At 31.6% G+C, this 16,439-nt stretch overlaps 2 protein-coding genes across 2 annotated transcripts; one reads left to right on the top strand and one right to left on the bottom strand.

Moving 5' to 3' along the window:
• Positions 1-888: 888 nt before the first annotated feature.
• LOC110633521 (ABC transporter G family member 22-like) lies at positions 889-4,085 on the bottom strand. Its single transcript, XM_021782151.1, has 4 exons — positions 3,947-4,085; positions 1,360-1,449; positions 1,082-1,206; positions 889-975 (listed from the first exon to the last, which is right to left on the bottom strand). The coding sequence occupies exons 1-4, from the start codon at positions 4,083-4,085 to the stop codon at positions 889-891; spliced, it is 441 nt and encodes a 146-aa protein (XP_021637843.1).
• A 1,611-nt stretch (positions 4,086-5,696) lies between these two features.
• LOC110633513 (alpha-amylase) lies at positions 5,697-7,624 on the top strand. The gene is made up of 4 exons (XM_021782145.2): positions 5,697-5,821; positions 5,939-6,071; positions 6,221-7,026; positions 7,149-7,624. Exons 1-4 carry the CDS (start codon positions 5,738-5,740, stop codon positions 7,398-7,400), a joined length of 1,275 nt encoding a protein of 424 aa, XP_021637837.1. The 5' UTR covers positions 5,697-5,737; the 3' UTR covers positions 7,401-7,624.
• Positions 7,625-16,439: the final 8,815 nt, after the last annotated feature.

The following is a 16,439-nucleotide window of genomic DNA, read 5'->3' as shown; positions in this document are numbered from 1 at the left end:
CAGAGATGAGAATGTTAAGGTGGATGAGTGGTCATACTAGACTAGATAAAGTCCGTAATGAAAGTATTAGAGAAAAGGTAGGAGTGGTGCCAATTGAAGATAAGTTGAGAGAAGGGAGATTGAGGTGGTTTGGTCATGTGAAGCGTAGACATACGGAGGCTCCAGTTAGACAAGTAGAGCACATTAGGCTAGAGGATAGAAAGAAAAAAAGGGGTAGACCTAAATTGACTTGGAGGAGAGTAGTACAGCATGACTTAGACTTAGAAGCATTACACATTTCTGAAGATTTAACCCAAAATCGTTCAGAGTGGAAAAAGCGAATCCATATAGCCGACCCCAAATTTTTGGGATAAAAGCTTAGTTGAGTTGAGTTTAATCAAATATAGGAATGTAATGACAATCATATTACGTTACAACTATAATTGCATTATATAATTGATTACATTGCATTATATTAGACTCTATCAAAACAGTGTGAAAGAGAGAGGCAAGTCAAGGTCTTCTGCTCTTTCTTTCTTCCAGCAATCCTTCTAGTATTGGATTACAGTCTTTTGAACTCAAGCACACAAGTAATCATCAGAATTATGATAATCCACAAGAAGGAATGAGATTTATGAATTCAAGTTTTAGAGATGGTTTCTTTGGCACATCTGATGCTAATATTCAATAACAGACAGCAGATGATGCAAGATGGGTTATCGACGAAAGTAACAAATTTGCATCATCAAGGTCAGCTGTATCAGAATTAGAGGATCCATTCAAGATATCCTTCTTTAATTGTACATATATATACCTTTGCTATGTCCTACAAGAGCTGAACTATCCTTAAAGCAGTTGTGGAATCCAAGCCAGAGGTTGGCTCATCGAGAAACAAAATAGAAGGGTTGATTATAATCTCATTGCCAATTCACACTTTTCCTTTCCCCACTTGACATGCCATGGACGAATGAGGTTCCGATCATAGTGTCTTGGCACCTGCATGTACCAGATCAAGATTCTCATCTTGCAAGAATGAAATGAGCAAGAATACCAATTTTGTGATGATATATTTACACCTCTCCATGCCTAGCTAATGGATTACATTTATAGCTTGTTTTCCCTTCTGTTCTTTTGTCAATGTTTTCGGCAATCGGAGGAGATCTGCATATGTTAATGTTTCTTTCACCGTAAGGTGAGGAAAGAAAGCATTGTCTTGAGACACAAATCCTATCGTATCCACAGATTTAAAAAAAAAAAAAATCAAGAAGTGATTAATTAAACAATTTCCTTAAACAAAACATCCTCCATTATCAGACTGAAATGCTTACCTACATTTTAGAAACTTGGAATATGGCTGGTCATTTTAAGTGACTGAACCACCAACACTAAGCTGAATTAACCTGCCACCAAGCAAATTCAAGAGTGCTGTCTTTCCATTTCCTGAAGAACCCATGAGTGCCAATACTTGCCCTGGATTCACCCAGTCAGTGATTCCATATCAGCAAACAATTGATAGAGTATCACTTTGTTACAAAATGAACTACAGCTACTGAAATAAAAATGAGTGAAATAATATGTTACTTTTTTGTAACTTTCTCAATTAAAATTATGTTTAAAATTGTGATATCATGAGAAGGAGTTTCAGCCTTATTTTTATAATCTTTTGCTTTCCTAAGTTCTTTTTTTAATTCTGAAAAAAAAAAACTAGCAAGAACAATTGCAGATCTATTACAACAAAGAAAGGTCAATTGATGATGCAATTCAATTCAGAATCTGTATATAAAAAAAAGCAAAACACAACCTTATTGAAGAGAATATTAAAATCTATTGATACAAGAGTGCATGGCTATTTACAGGGTTCTAATATCGCAATCCTAACAGGGAAGTATACCTACTATTTAAGAATTCTGGATAACTTAAAATATAATAAGAAATCTAGATAAAATAGGAGAAACAAAATCTTAAATGAAATAATAAAATTAGAACTAAATCCTAATTAAAATTGAAAAAGACCTAAACTAATTAGAATAACCAAAATATTTATCTAAGAAAATTAAAAAAAAAAAATCAAATAGAGCTAGAAATCCTTGGAAAACAAGGAAAAAACAAGCTAGACTTCCTCTTTTGATTTACAACCCACGTTAATTGAACCCTCTTTTTTTAAGAATTACTTTTATATATTCATATATTTACTTAAATCGACCCTTTATAAATTTAAGTATTAAACTATTTTTTTTTTATGAATAATGTATTTTCACTGGTAGGAAGGCAATTGGCTCCAGAAAATTTTCTTTCTAGATCAGCCACTTAATTGATTGCTATCAAATAAATTTTAATTTTTCAATAACTAGACTTGGATTAATTAAGAAAAGCTCATTTCATGGTTAAGTTAGATGGATGTAATTAGTTGTGGGCTCTGAATCTGATTTAGCATTGCTATTTCTTACTTTATGTCTCTGTTTGGGCAAGAGAAACGCAAAGATCAAACTTGTCTCACTGTCGGGATTTGCCTTTGAGATCATTCTTTTTATTTTGTCACTGCATTTGAAGCACTTGCATGGGATCACACCACCTTTCCTATGTTCATGATTATGCATTGGCAAATCTGAAAAAAAAAATCCAGTGTGTGCTGATAAATTACTAGATAATAATAAATTTACAGGAATAAAGTGATTCAGCTCTTAAGAAGCATCTTTTTTTTATTGGTGGAGATGAGTACTTCAAAGAAATTTCTATGAGGCCACTTGATTTGAGAAGGCTATGATTTTAGTTTGAGTGTGAATATATATATATATATATATATATATATATATATATATATATATATATATATATATATATGTTTGTGATTTTCAAATGTTTGAAAGTGGAATGAAGGGATTGGCATCAAGTAAACATCATTTACAGTGAAAATGCTTTATTTAAATGGACTTGTATGTATATTATTAAAAATTAGAAGTTTATAATTATATCTTATATTTTAATGAAATTAACTATTTAATTCATTTGCTTTTAAAAAATTATACTATTTTATTTTTATTATTAGTTATAGGGATTTGATGGATTTAAAATTATAAAGACTATTAAATAATTATATTATTCAAATTAAAGGAACTGAGTAATTAAATTAAAAAAAAAGAGACACACTAAAAATAGAAGATTAATAGTTAATTTTATTAGATTACAAACGCTAAATAATAATTTTCCTCAAAACCCAGCCGATTGAGCACTAATGCACAAATTATAAATGTCAATTCTCTTTTCTTCTCAAAGTGAGAGGTCTAAAGTTTCAATCAAGCTTCAATTGGAATATATATATATATATATGCATCATCTTGAACTCCAGCTAGGGCAAAAAGCGAAAAGTGACAGCAAAACATTCGAATTCTGTTTCTATGGGCATGCTACACTGGAACTCAATGCGAACAACTTCTGACCAATGAAACAATATAAGCAAGGAAATAGATAAAATAGATCTGTAACCTTGAGAAAAGGATTCACTCTGAGTATATATATATATATTATTCATCTCTAATTTAAAAAAAAATGTCTCTATATATTCTGAATTTTTAAAACATTCTATTACATACTTAATAAAACTGGAATTAAGAGGATCCCGCAAATTCACTCAGCAAAGGGTATGACTAAATATGGAATTAAGAGAGTGAGATATTTAAAAAAAAAAAAATACTAACTTTGAAAATTAAAAAAAAAAAAAGAAAAGAAAAAGTTCAGGTTTTAAAAGTCACCCAAACCAATTTTCCCTCTTTCTTCGCCCAACATATGCCACATTGCCTTTTTAGTTTCCTTTCTTTCTTCACCAAGTTAATATATCTCCACTTAAAACACTTTTTATTGCTGTTTAATCCTAGAGCTTAAGTTACTCTACTCCATTTCTCTCTTCCTTTACCATGGAAGTGGCCATCCTCTTCTCAGTCTCCATAATTGCCTCCGGTTTTTAGCTTGCCTCCAAACCCAACAACGACTGCATCCACTGCTATCTCTGATCCGTTGTCCTGCTCAGAGTCCTTGCCTCCCTCGTAGGCTTCATTGGTGCCTACTGGTATAAGGAAAATCTCCTTGCATTCTACCTGTTGCATGGCCATTCTCATTGAACTTCTCTTTATCCCATTAGTTTTCACTTTTTTTGTCACGCACGTAGATGGCAGGTACGATGTCCCCTGGGAGGGGTTATAAAGAGCGCAAGCTTCAAGGTTTATCAACAGTTTCAATGTCTCCAATAGTTCCAGTTTTACGAGGTTTTGTATTAAAGTTTAAAGTGAAATTATGTATTTAACCTATATAACATAATCTTAATCTGCCTTTTTCTAAATCAATAAAATTTTGATACTTACAACAAAAAAAAAAAATATAATCTTAATCTGAATCTAATTATGGCAATGGAGAGGCTAATTGTTGATAGACATCATTATTTATTTTTGGATAGAGCTGGTTGACATGTATTTTTATGCAATTTATAGAAAGTAAATCAATATCTTCGGACGTTAGATTAATATATGTATAATTTTGGTTTGGTGAGTAATTAATTAATGAGCCTCCAAATGATAATCCTTCTGTGAATAAAATCCACATTAATAGATTTTTTTTTATTTAAATTCTATCTATTATATAAATTTAAGACACAAAATATATAATAAAATATATTTATTAATTACATAAATTCAATATATATAATATCACAAACCCATAATAGATCGTACATGGATCAGAGCTTTCCTACTTTCATATAAACGAAAATTTATTCATACTCTATCACGTAGCATTTGTTTGATATTTGTCATTTAGTCGCAGATATATATATATATTTTTAATTGGCTTAATTGGAGCTACTAAAAACGACTCCTATTTACAATGAGCATTAAGTTTGTTTCATATAAATGAATATTATACTATACATTTTTATAATTCCACATAGTGTTTGATATAATGAATTTTATAATGAGTTGCTCGATCATATTGAAAAAGGTAAAAGATTATCCTAGGTTGGCGATATCAAGGTGGTCTATTGTATTTTAGTTAATAGATATTGGAATGATTTATTGTCTAGATTTTAATTAGTTAAATATTTTTATTTAAATTTGATATATCATAAATTTAGAATATAAAAATATGAAATTCATATATTAAATAAATAAATTATATCATATATTCTATGCCTCAAATCTATAATGTATCAAATTGGAAATGAGCATATGCTAAGTTTTACCTAGTTTAATTTTCATAAAACCTTTTGCTTTCTGAACAGGATCAGCACCATATTATATGAGCACCATTTTGGTTCTTTATTCCAATACTTCATTTTTAGTTCTCCAATATTAATCCATTGCATGCATTTTTTTGCAGTTGCAAATTATGTTTAATTATTTTTAGTGGAGGTTTTAGAATGTGAAAGAATTGAAGCAGAACCATGAAACAAATATGAAAGGTAATTTCTCCTTGTTTTTTCTTAAGGAATGTCAAACGTTGTGGCTACGTATAATGAGGAGTTTGATAAGGACATAAGGTGGAGCCAACACGCAGAGCTATGAGGTTGACATCAAAGAGATATTTTTCTTTTTCTTTTCCATTTTTATTTTTTTGCAATTTTCTCCCATCATTCACGCCCTTGATTTCATCTCATAAATAAAGCAGATAATTTTTTTTTTTTTTTTTTAAGAAAATCAGCTAATGCTCCCTATAAAAGGACTGATACAGGATTATAGCAACCACATCCAAGGCAAAACATCAGAAAGAGAATATGAACTTTCTCGCTTCACTCTTCTTCCTATCCTTCCTCCTTTCTGTCTTCCCTTCTTTCATATCGTCTGCAATATTATTTCAGGTATGGCCTATAATATGCACCCACTAATGATGGTATCTCTCACAATGTACATGCATGTGCTAGTTTCTGCTCGTAAATTTACATGATGTTAATTAATTTGTGATATGATGTTGATAGGGGTTCAATTGGGAGTCATGTAACAAGGCAGGAGGATGGTACAACTCTCTGAAGGACTCCATTCCTGATCTGGCCAATGCTGGAATTACTCATGTTTGGCTTCCTCCTCCCTCCCAATCAGTTGCACCTCAAGGTACTTCCACGGCTTCCTCCTGTGAGGAATATTTGCTTGTTTTCAGTCGGGAATATTTAGAGTTTTCTTCTTTTATTTGTTTCCATAGAGTTTTATTTCATGGGATTGGACAGTTCTTTCTTACGTAGTTCAATTTAAATCTTTGTCAGGATATATGCCAGGCAGACTCTATGATCTTAGTGCGTCGAAATATGGATCCCAAGATGAACTGAAATCTCTAATAGAGGCTTTCCATCAGAAGGGAATCAAGTGCCTGGCTGACATTGTGATAAACCACAGAACTGCTGAGAAGCAAGATGGTAGAGGAATATATTGCATCTTTGAAGGTGGAACTCCTGATGGCAAACTCGACTGGGGTCCTTCCTTCATTTGCAGAGACGACACTGCCTATTCTGATGGTCAGGGAAATCCTGACACTGGAGAGGACTTTGGAGGTGCCCCTGATATTGATCATGTCAATCCCACAGTTCAGAAAGAATTATCAGATTGGATGAATTGGCTAAAAACTGAAATTGGATTCGACGGATGGCGATTCGACTTTGTTAAAGGATATGCTCCTAGCTTTACCAAGATTTATATGGAACAAACTTCACCAGATTTCGCAGTCGGAGAAAAATGGGATTCTCTTGCTTATGGTCAGGATGGAAAGCCTGATTCAAACCAGGACGGACACCGAGGTGCACTTAAAGATTGGATTGAAGCTGCTGGAGGGGTTGTGACAGCATTTGATTTCACAACAAAAGGGATTCTTCAAGCTGCTGTGCAAGGAGAATTGTGGAGGTTGAAAGACTCAAATGGAAAGCCTCCAGGATTGATTGGACTATCCCCACAAAATGCAGTGACCTTCATCGATAATCACGACACTGGATCTACTCAACACCTTTGGCCATTCCCATCTGATAAAGTCATGCTGGGATACGCTTACATACTCACTCATCCTGGAGTTCCTTCCATAGTAACTTCTGCTCCATCTTTCTTTACTTATCTGCTCTTGTTATAACACTTACGTTTCAATTTTCTCAATTGGCATAACATTCAAGAAGCTACTCTAAAATTATTGTTCCCATTTTTTTGCAGTTTTATGATCACTTCTTTGACTGGGGACTGAAGGAAGAGATCAGTAAATTGGCCACAATAAGAAAGAACTACGGGATTGATTCAACAAGCTCTGTTAATATTTTGGCCTCTGATTCTGATCTCTACGTCGCGGCAATTAACGACAATATCATTATGAAGATTGGGCCGAAGACCGATCTTGGAACCCTCATTCCCTCAAATTTCCAGGTTGTTTCCTCTGGAAAGGACTATGCCGTGTGGGCTAAAATGTGAGAATAAAGATGCTCAATATGCTAAGTCTTCGTAAAATAATTCATTTCCAAAAAGTGGGCCCACGCTATGCGCAGCCCAAGCTAAGAATTCAATGCTTGTCAAAAATTCCATTCGCAGACTTCATGTCCTTTTCCTACTTATGCATTTATGTTATTAAGAGGACCTACCTCATATTATTTGGTCTTAATAAAAAAAATCAATAATATCCCATTTAATTTCACCCACATGGATGGATAATCACATTGCTTATTTTATTTTATTTTATTTTATTTTATTTTATTTTTCTTTGTATTTTTAATAGTTTTGTTTATGTTAGACTCAATAAAATTAAATGTTTTGATTAAAAGGTTCAATTAGAATTTTTTTTGTCATTTTGTCTTATTATTAATCTATAAAAATATTAAAAACTGTAATTATTAAAATAAAAATTAAATTATAATTTAAATTTATTGTTTTAATTTATAAATTATTAATTTTATTTTGAACTTTTAAATGCGAATATATAATTGATTAATTTAAAAATGTAGGTACATAAAATGTCAAGTCACAAAGCAGTGATATTTATAAAATTCTCTTTATTAGTGGAGTTATTTAAAAAGTATATATATATATATATATTAATTTTCACTCTATCCTTTAATTTAAGAATTATTTTATTATAATTCCTTAATTTTAATTGAAGGTTGAAATTAACATAATTATTAATTTAAAAAAATAGTAAGTAAAAATTACTTTTGGAAAAAAAAAACAGTCTTGAGCTATTAAAGTTTTTGATTTTTTATTATTAACTTATCTATAAATTATTATTTCTAATTAAACCTTAAATTGTAAGAATGGAACTGTTAATTAATAATTATAGTTTATTTAATTTTAATTGAAATTTAAACTTAAATCTTTCATTATTTTAAAAATAACTCTAATGTTATTAAATTATAAATGTAATTATTTAATTATTTTATGGTATTAGTAAAAATTTATGAAAATAAATTGACATTCAATAAAATAATTATAATTATAAATATATAATTTGTTGTCCCAAAATAGTCCAAGAGGAGGGGTGAATTGGACTTAAATAATTTTTCGGTCCTTGCCTGTAGCCTAATAAAAAATTATGGTTTTGTTCAACTAAGTGCTCCTATATATAGTGAAAGTGATATGTGTTTTAAAAATATGTCCCTAAATTGCAATTCAAGCCTCAATCAATATTTATAGCAATTTTTGACATAACATGTATCACAAAATATTTAATTAATTTCTCAACCTACTCAATATATCTTCAAGTATATCAACTCAATTTATTCAGTCAATATTCAATATCATGCATAGATTTTAAATTACACAAAAGTAAAGAGACTAAGGTTAGAGAAGTCAAACACAATAGTTTTTATAGTGGTTCAGCTTAATTAGCCTACATCAACTCTCTCAAAAAAACTCTCTTTGAGTCTTCTCTCCACTATTTGCTATTTTAAAGGCAAAAGACCAAAAGTTTTTTACAACTTTTTCAACACCAAGCTTTTACCAAGGTAGCTTGAACCATTAACAAGTGTTATCTCAAGCACTCATACGCACAAGCTTTAATAGGTGCTTGTACAACCTCTTTTAAATGCAATTTAATGTTTTAACACTCACTCTCACTTAATACAAATCAATCTATAAATAAGAGATGAGTTGATTTGCTAATGGTAGCTCAAACATTTTAAAACTCTTGAATGAAAGCAATAAATAAAAATCAAGATTGGAGTGCAATTGTAAGCTTTTATCAAGTGTAAAATGAAGTAAAGAAAGTGTATTTATAGTCTCAAATCATTTTAGACTGTTTGAAACTTTTTTGGAATGTTACACACTCTGTTCTAGGCAAAATAGCCATTATTTTATCTTTTTGCATGAAGTAGAGTAACTCTGATCATTTAGCAAATTAATAAAATTTTTTGGCAACAGTAGCAAACTATAATTTTAGCAAAAACATTAGCAAACTAATATTTTAGCAAACAAGTTAGCAAACTAATTTACCAGATGTCTGTTTCAAATTGTAATATTTAAAAATCTAATTTAGACCTTAAGAGAAATATACATTCCAATAGCAATATCCAAGGTCATGATGAGAGAAAATTTTATAAAGTAATTGAAAGAGAATTTATTTTTGAGTTCTAATTGACTAAAACTTTCATCTATTCTTTTTACACAAATTTTAAGACTCAATTTCTAACTCTATGACTTTTATACCTTCACTTCGAGTCTTAGCTTTCATAATCTTGTTCTTTCTCAACTTAGATTCATCTTGAGATGCCTTTGAGTGCCCTTCCTCCTTAGATGCTACTTCAAAGATTCTTCATGAATAAGAGAAAGAATCTACACATCACTTAAAATTGAGTTAGATAGATTCTAGTTGAGTTTTGTTATCATCAAAATCAATGCTCATTTTGAGCTACACGGGGTCAACAATCTCCCCCTTTTCGATGATGGCAAAACTCAATTGAATCATCAATAAAAAATAAATAAAAGTGTGCGTAAGTTTATGTATAACCAATCATGTTAGTATGTGGGAATTACTCCTCCTAAATGTATGCACACAAGTTTTTTAAAAAATAAAAGTATTAATAACTATACAAAATTCCTCCTGAATTTATGCTATAAAAAATATTCATAAGATATCCACAATTTCAATATGCAAAATGTTAAACTTAATAGTTTGCACACATAAGCCACAATAGTTTGTATACACACTTCTAAAACATAAGCATACATCCATTCTCAAAATATAAGCACACATCCATTCTCCCAAAACAAAAGCACACATCCATTAAACTTAAATAGTTTGCACACATAAGCCACAATAGTTTGCATGCACACTTCTAAAACATAAGCATATATCCATTCTCAAAATATAAGCACACATCCATTCTCCCAAAACAAAAGCACACATCCATTCTCCTCCTTTTTGTTATCAGCCAAAAAGGAAATAGGAGATATAAATCCAAAAAGAACCAAGTACAAACTGAAAAATAGTAAAGTGAACAGTAGCAAACTGAAAAACCATCTAATAACAGTAGGAAACATATTAGTAAACTAAAATAGCAGGTCATTATCTAAACATTAAGTCTTTTGCTCATTCGAACAGCTTTGGAAGGCACTATCTTCTTTTTGGAAGGTTTGGCAGCTGGTGGCTGAGAAACCTGGACAGCTAAAGTATCATGAGAATCATGCTCCTATGATTCATCCTCATCAGATTGGCTTTGGAGAGCAGCAGCCAGACACTGATATGGATTAGTCACTGTAGACTTAACTCTTTTCTTACTCCTCTTAGCCTGAGAAGCTTCAGCTGTAGAAAGTTTAGGTGGAGCACTCTCCTGTTGATCCTTTAGAGAATCTTCCTTCTTCTGTGTAGACTCAACTATAGGTTCTACAATTTGTTCACTTTCTAGTTTAACAGTAGGTTCAACTATAGGTTCTACAACCTGTTCACTATCATGCTCAACAGTAGGTTCAACTACAGGTTTTGTAACCAGTTCATTTTTATGCTCTACAGCAGCAGTAGACTCACCAAGCCCAGTGCCTCCACACTTAACATTACCATGATCAAAAGTACTACCATAATGAGTAAAAGGATCACCTGCATGTGCATCAGTCTCAACTCTAGTTGCAAAATCAGTTCCCTGTGCCTGCTTAAGATCTGCAATCTGTTTCTTTAAATCCTCATTTTGAGTAAGTAAATGACTTACTTTGTAATCAACAACATCCAAAAATTTCCTCAGAAGTTCAATAGACTGATTTGATGTACTGAATTTCTTATTAATAAATGTTCTTAATCCTTGAAGCTCACTCATAATCTCATTTTTGAAATCATAATCAACTTTGGCTTTAGAGGATCCACCTTTTTCAAAACGTTTCTTTCTACCATCATTATCAGAATGAATTTCTCTAAGCACAATTAAATTTGTCCTAGAACTTTCCTTAGAGACATCTATATCCAGCTCTCTAAACAAGGCAGTCAAAAGATGCGTATATGGTAATTTACTAATTCCATAAGCTTTACACATGTTTTTGAAAATCAAATAGGCCAAATTCATTCTCACTTTATTAACAATATGCCACATGATGCACATATCCAAATAACTCAAATATCCATAGCTGCCAGATTTAAGACAAAATATATAATTCACCATACTATGAATAATCTTAATGTGCTGAAAGGCTTTAGTGCTAGTGGATTTTTCACTAGTAGCAGTGTTGGTAGGAAAGACTTCACTCTCAAATTCAGTCAAATTAAAACCTGAAACTTTAGCAACGTCTTTATGAGCAGAAATTCTATTTCCATCATTTGGCAATTTTAAGGCTTTGGCAATCAATTCAACAGAAACCACATACAATTTGTCATTCAAAGAAACCTTAAATCTGTCTTCTTCATCAATAACTTTTAAAGTTCTATAAAATTCTTAGACTAGTCTAGGATAATAAACATCAGTGTATTCACACACAGTCAGCCATTCTTGAAATTCAAAGAGTTCTTAAATTGAAAATCAACCTGATCAAAATTTTCCCATTTTATGAACTTAAAGTCTAGAGTGCTTTATCAACAAGAGAACCAGTGGATGAAGCACCCTGTTCACGCTGAATGTCAATCCCACGCACTTTCCTTCCCCTTCTCTTTTCTGGTGCTGTCACCGCAGGTTCTATTTCCTCAGATGAAGCAGAGGATACATTATTGGAATCAATTTCTGGTGTTTTCCTCTTTTCTTTCAATTTCTTCTTTAAGGTAGCAACTGGGATTTCTTCAGATGAAAAGGAGGACGACGAGGCTGCAGCTAGGGTTTTACTTTTGGTGTGAGTCATAGATGGCGAACCAGATGCAGTGAGGAATTGGGAATTTAAAATGGGTTTCAGTGCAATGAGGAATGAATGAGGGATTAGGGTTTTAAGAGATAATTAGAGAGAGAGGCGCTTGAGAAGTAAGAACAAGGATGGGTTGGTGCAAAAAATTGAAAGTCGAAAATGGGTAAGATTGGTACCGTGAAACGATAAGAAGGTGAGAGAGGAGTCGGGTATGGCGGAAAAAAAATACTGAAGGGCTGAGGTTTCGTGTAGCAATGGATATATTTGAGAAGATGTATGTCATACCTTACCCCTCCATAAGGCATAACATGTTCCCATAGTATACATAATGAATTATTGAACTTTGTCTACTGATAACCCATTAAATATACTACAAAGGATTTTAAACAATTTCTTAAGTCTTTTTACAGTAGTGAGCACTTTTGATAGGTTTTAAAACCTTTTACTCAAAGTTAAATTACATAACAAATCTGCAATATCAATAGATTCTATAAAAATTTCGGCAGAGTGCCGTCTGTATTTTGAACAAAACAGTTCTTCAAAAATCTATAAAAAAAAAAAAGAAAAAACTTTCAATATATTTGTTTCACTCCCTAACTCCAATAATAGTTCAACACAAATCAATTTTCTCAACATAAGTCAAACTCAATTCAACATCAATTTTCAGTAGTTCCAAAAATAGAATGCAAAATGACTGAGTAGTTCAAAAGCTGAGATAAGAGGAGTATATTACAACATTTTTACAAGACAAAATAATTTACAACTTTAGTTTACAACTGCTCAAGACCAAGTACAATAGTGTAGTACAAGCAGCCTACTCGGCTGCTTTATCTGTCTGTCTACCTGCGAAAGTAATGAAAAAGCTATCGCTGAGCCAATGTCTCAGTAGTACACAACATTAAGAAAAAGCAATTTAAAACCATAAACCATAAATCACATAAACTGCGGATACTTAAAATCATAGTTAATTTCAAAAGATAGAGAATGTCATAAAGAATTAAATTCAATGTCACAATGTCTCAATAAATACTAATAAATCACACACACAGCTTAATCATGATTTCAAAGTCCAATTCGTCCCAAAAACTAATGGCTAATGAGGAATAACATAGCTAGCTAGCAATTATATGAGTACTCATCCTATTCGTTCTCAACTGGCACACACCTCAACACTTCAGCCATAGAGGGAATTCAAAGCCAATTCGTCCTACTAGACAAGCTAGCGAGGAATTCAATCAAATATATATGATAGCTGTGGTTTCAAACCATTTACAATATTTTTCAAGCAATAAGTATCCATCAAATTTCATTCAAATAAATTTTTCACAATTTAAGCAATAACATACAAATTGTCATAATTTATTTCAATTGAAAATTCAAAAGAAATAACTGTTGTACACAAACCTCTGATAAATAGCCTCTAGGCCTTGACTCAGTGGTTCTTTCCCCTTCTCTGAGTCTTTGCTAACTGAAACACACAATTTAAAGTATTTCAGTACTCATTTAAATTGTTTCTAATAATAAGGCACGATAATTAAATTTTATTAATACTATTACTTTCATTAGTCAACCTATAATGTTGACATTTGATGCACTCTAAGTAAGTCAATTTTAATGTTCTCAATTTATCACATTTTGTAGTTTGTAAGTGTTGGTACATGTTACCAATTTCATTTTAAAGCTTATTGCATTTTATTGTCATTTTCCAGATTTTATATGCTAGATTGCTCTAGCTAAATGTCTTATTTTCCTTGGTTTTTAGGTTCTGGTCAAAAGAGCAAAATTGTAGATTTATATTTTAGTGACATTTTGGCACTAATTTCATGTCATTTGGAGTTTTCTGAACCAAGTTATGGTCATTTTACTATTGCAAGTTGAATTGCCTTTTTATTGTGAACTTAGGTCATTTTTATGTCATTTCCAATTTTGGTAGGTTTTATACCCGAACTTGTGCAAGCATTTTGACTTGCTTATGGTCATTTCTGGGTTTGGTGGTCTAAGCTTTCCAACGATATAAATTTTAGGTCATTTGGACCTATGTACAAAGAGTTATGGCCAATTACGTAACTGCTATTCAAATGGTAAATTTTCAGGTCTAAAAGGTTACAAATCCGAATTAGGTCAGTTTTAGTGTCACTTTTCGAACAGAATTTAGTTATGCTGAAAGTTGGCACATTTTGTGCCTAGTTTCACCTCCAATTGGTCTCATACCAATTGGGGTCACACATTTAGAGTTATAGGCTTATTTGTATACTACCCTTTACATTTCTCTCAAACACCAATCCAAATGCACATTCAACTTATTCTAGCTTACCTTCCATACCTAATTCTGACTTTGTACATTACTATATTCATCAATCACTTTACATTAAAGTCACTTTGGGCAGTATATAACCAATTGATAATACACCAATTACACTTCCAATTCACAAAATCCAATTCTAACAATATATACACATAATACTCCTAACCATTACATATAAATTCACTACTAAATTACATACACACTTAGCAATCTTTAAGATCAAAATTCATCAAATATCTTCATGAATTCAAGCATTCATCAAGAAGTCTCAAGGCTGCCAAATTGCTCCAAAATGCAAAAGTTTCCTATAATTTCTTCAACTCCAATTTCAAATGCACAATCACCACATACACATGGAAATAACTTACATTAAATCACCTTAATCAATATGAATTCCCAACAAATATATGTAAGAATAATTCATTAACCATTAGATTCCATGGTTGCCCAAAATTGGATATATCAATAACTCCTCAAAACTTTAAAATTTCTTCACCAAATCACTTATCTCAAACTAAACATAAACTTTACTTAAGAAAGGAAGTGAATTGGACACCTACCTCTTTTTGGAGCTCGCTCAAACCTTAACAAAACTCCTTCTTTTTACTCCCAATATGCTGCCCAAGTTGTATAAACCAACTTTGATGAAGGAACTTAGGAAATTTATGGCTTAAATCATGGAGAGAGAGAGCATGGGTATGGGACGGCAATGGAGGTTTAGGAGAGAAATGGGTTTGAATGGTTTGAGAGAAGGTTGAAGATGAGCTTATTTTTGTCCACTTTAGCTTTTAGGTATCCCAAAATTCTGAGTTAGTGGAGCACTAACCATAGTTTAATGTTTAATTAATTAAAGTTTCACAATTTTGCATTTTATGCCTCAAACTCCCATTATTCACATTATGTACCACATTTCTCATTTTCATGACAATTTCAAAGTATAATACCACTTATTTTTAATGGACATTTAGGTCAAAAGGTAACTCGAGGTGTCAATGGACCAAAATGTCCCAATTCGGTTTATATTCTCGATGTTTTCGGTAGCACCAATTTTTGTCGATTTCTCAAATTTTCGTTTTTCTTTGTACTAACTAATTAAATTTTCTTCAACATTTTCTAAGTCAATTATACCTCAATGGATGTTTATTTAAGTCCCAAAAATATTTTTCAGGGTTCCCCGCGGTCCAGGGCTAATCAAAGGTCCTCACCGCAACTTCCCAGTGTAGTCACAAATCAGTAGGGTTTTTGGCTCGTTTACATTGTAACACCCCTACATTAATTAGTGTATATATATATATATATATATATATATATATATATATATATATATATATATATATATATATATTGATATAGCAAAAAAAATGTGAATGAGATCAGTAGGGTTTTTGGCTCGTTTAACTTAATCACATTTCATTGCTCTTATTTTTTTTCCTTTGTTTTTCTTGTATTTTTCTCTATTGTATTTCATTATCTTATTTCTCTTCACTAACATTTAAGTATAATTCCAGGCATTTTAGCTGTTCGGACAAACACCGGTCACCGAAACAACAGAATGCACTAATTAATGTAGGGGTGTTACAATGTAAAATTAATTTTTCTTGAGTCCCGCACTTTCCCTCTTCTAGTTTATTTTTTTTGTATTTCATTATATATATATATATATATATATATATATATATATATATATATATATATATATATATATATATTATTTCTCTTCACTAACATTTAAGTATAATTCCAGGCATTTTAGCTGTTCGGACAAACACCGGTCACCGAAACAACAGAATGCACTAATTAATGTAGGGGTGTTACAATGTAAAATTAATTTTTCTTGAGTCCCGCACTTTCCCTAAATTCAAATAAAATAAACTAGAAGAGGGAAAGTGCGGGACTCAAGAAAA

The sequence above is a fragment of the Hevea brasiliensis genome, chromosome 7 (assembly GCF_030052815.1).
Source record: "Hevea brasiliensis isolate MT/VB/25A 57/8 chromosome 7, ASM3005281v1, whole genome shotgun sequence".
NCBI classification, from domain to species: domain Eukaryota; kingdom Viridiplantae; phylum Streptophyta; class Magnoliopsida; order Malpighiales; family Euphorbiaceae; genus Hevea; species Hevea brasiliensis.
The sequence above is the reverse complement of the archived record's forward strand: the minus strand, read 5'-3'. Positions and strand labels throughout refer to the sequence as shown.

Coding starts and splice junctions, on each gene's coding strand:
- LOC110633521 (XM_021782151.1), bottom strand. CDS start 4,085: ATGGCCATGCAACAGGTAGAATGCAAGGAGATTTTCCTTATACCAGTA. Junction 1,450..3,946: donor AGTCGTTGTTGGGTTTGGAG/GCAAGCTAAAAA, acceptor GGGTGAATCCAG/GGCAAGTATTGGCACTCATG. Junction 976..1,081: donor AGGGAAAACAAGCTATAAAT/GTAATCCATTAG, acceptor TGGTACATGCAG/GTGCCAAGACACTATGATCG.
- LOC110633513 (XM_021782145.2), top strand. CDS start 5,738: ATGAACTTTCTCGCTTCACTCTTCTTCCTATCCTTCCTCCTTTCTGTC. Junction 6,072..6,220: donor CCAATCAGTTGCACCTCAAG/GTACTTCCACGG, acceptor AATCTTTGTCAG/GATATATGCCAGGCAGACTC. Junction 7,027..7,148: donor ATCCTGGAGTTCCTTCCATA/GTAACTTCTGCT, acceptor ATTTTTTTGCAG/TTTTATGATCACTTCTTTGA.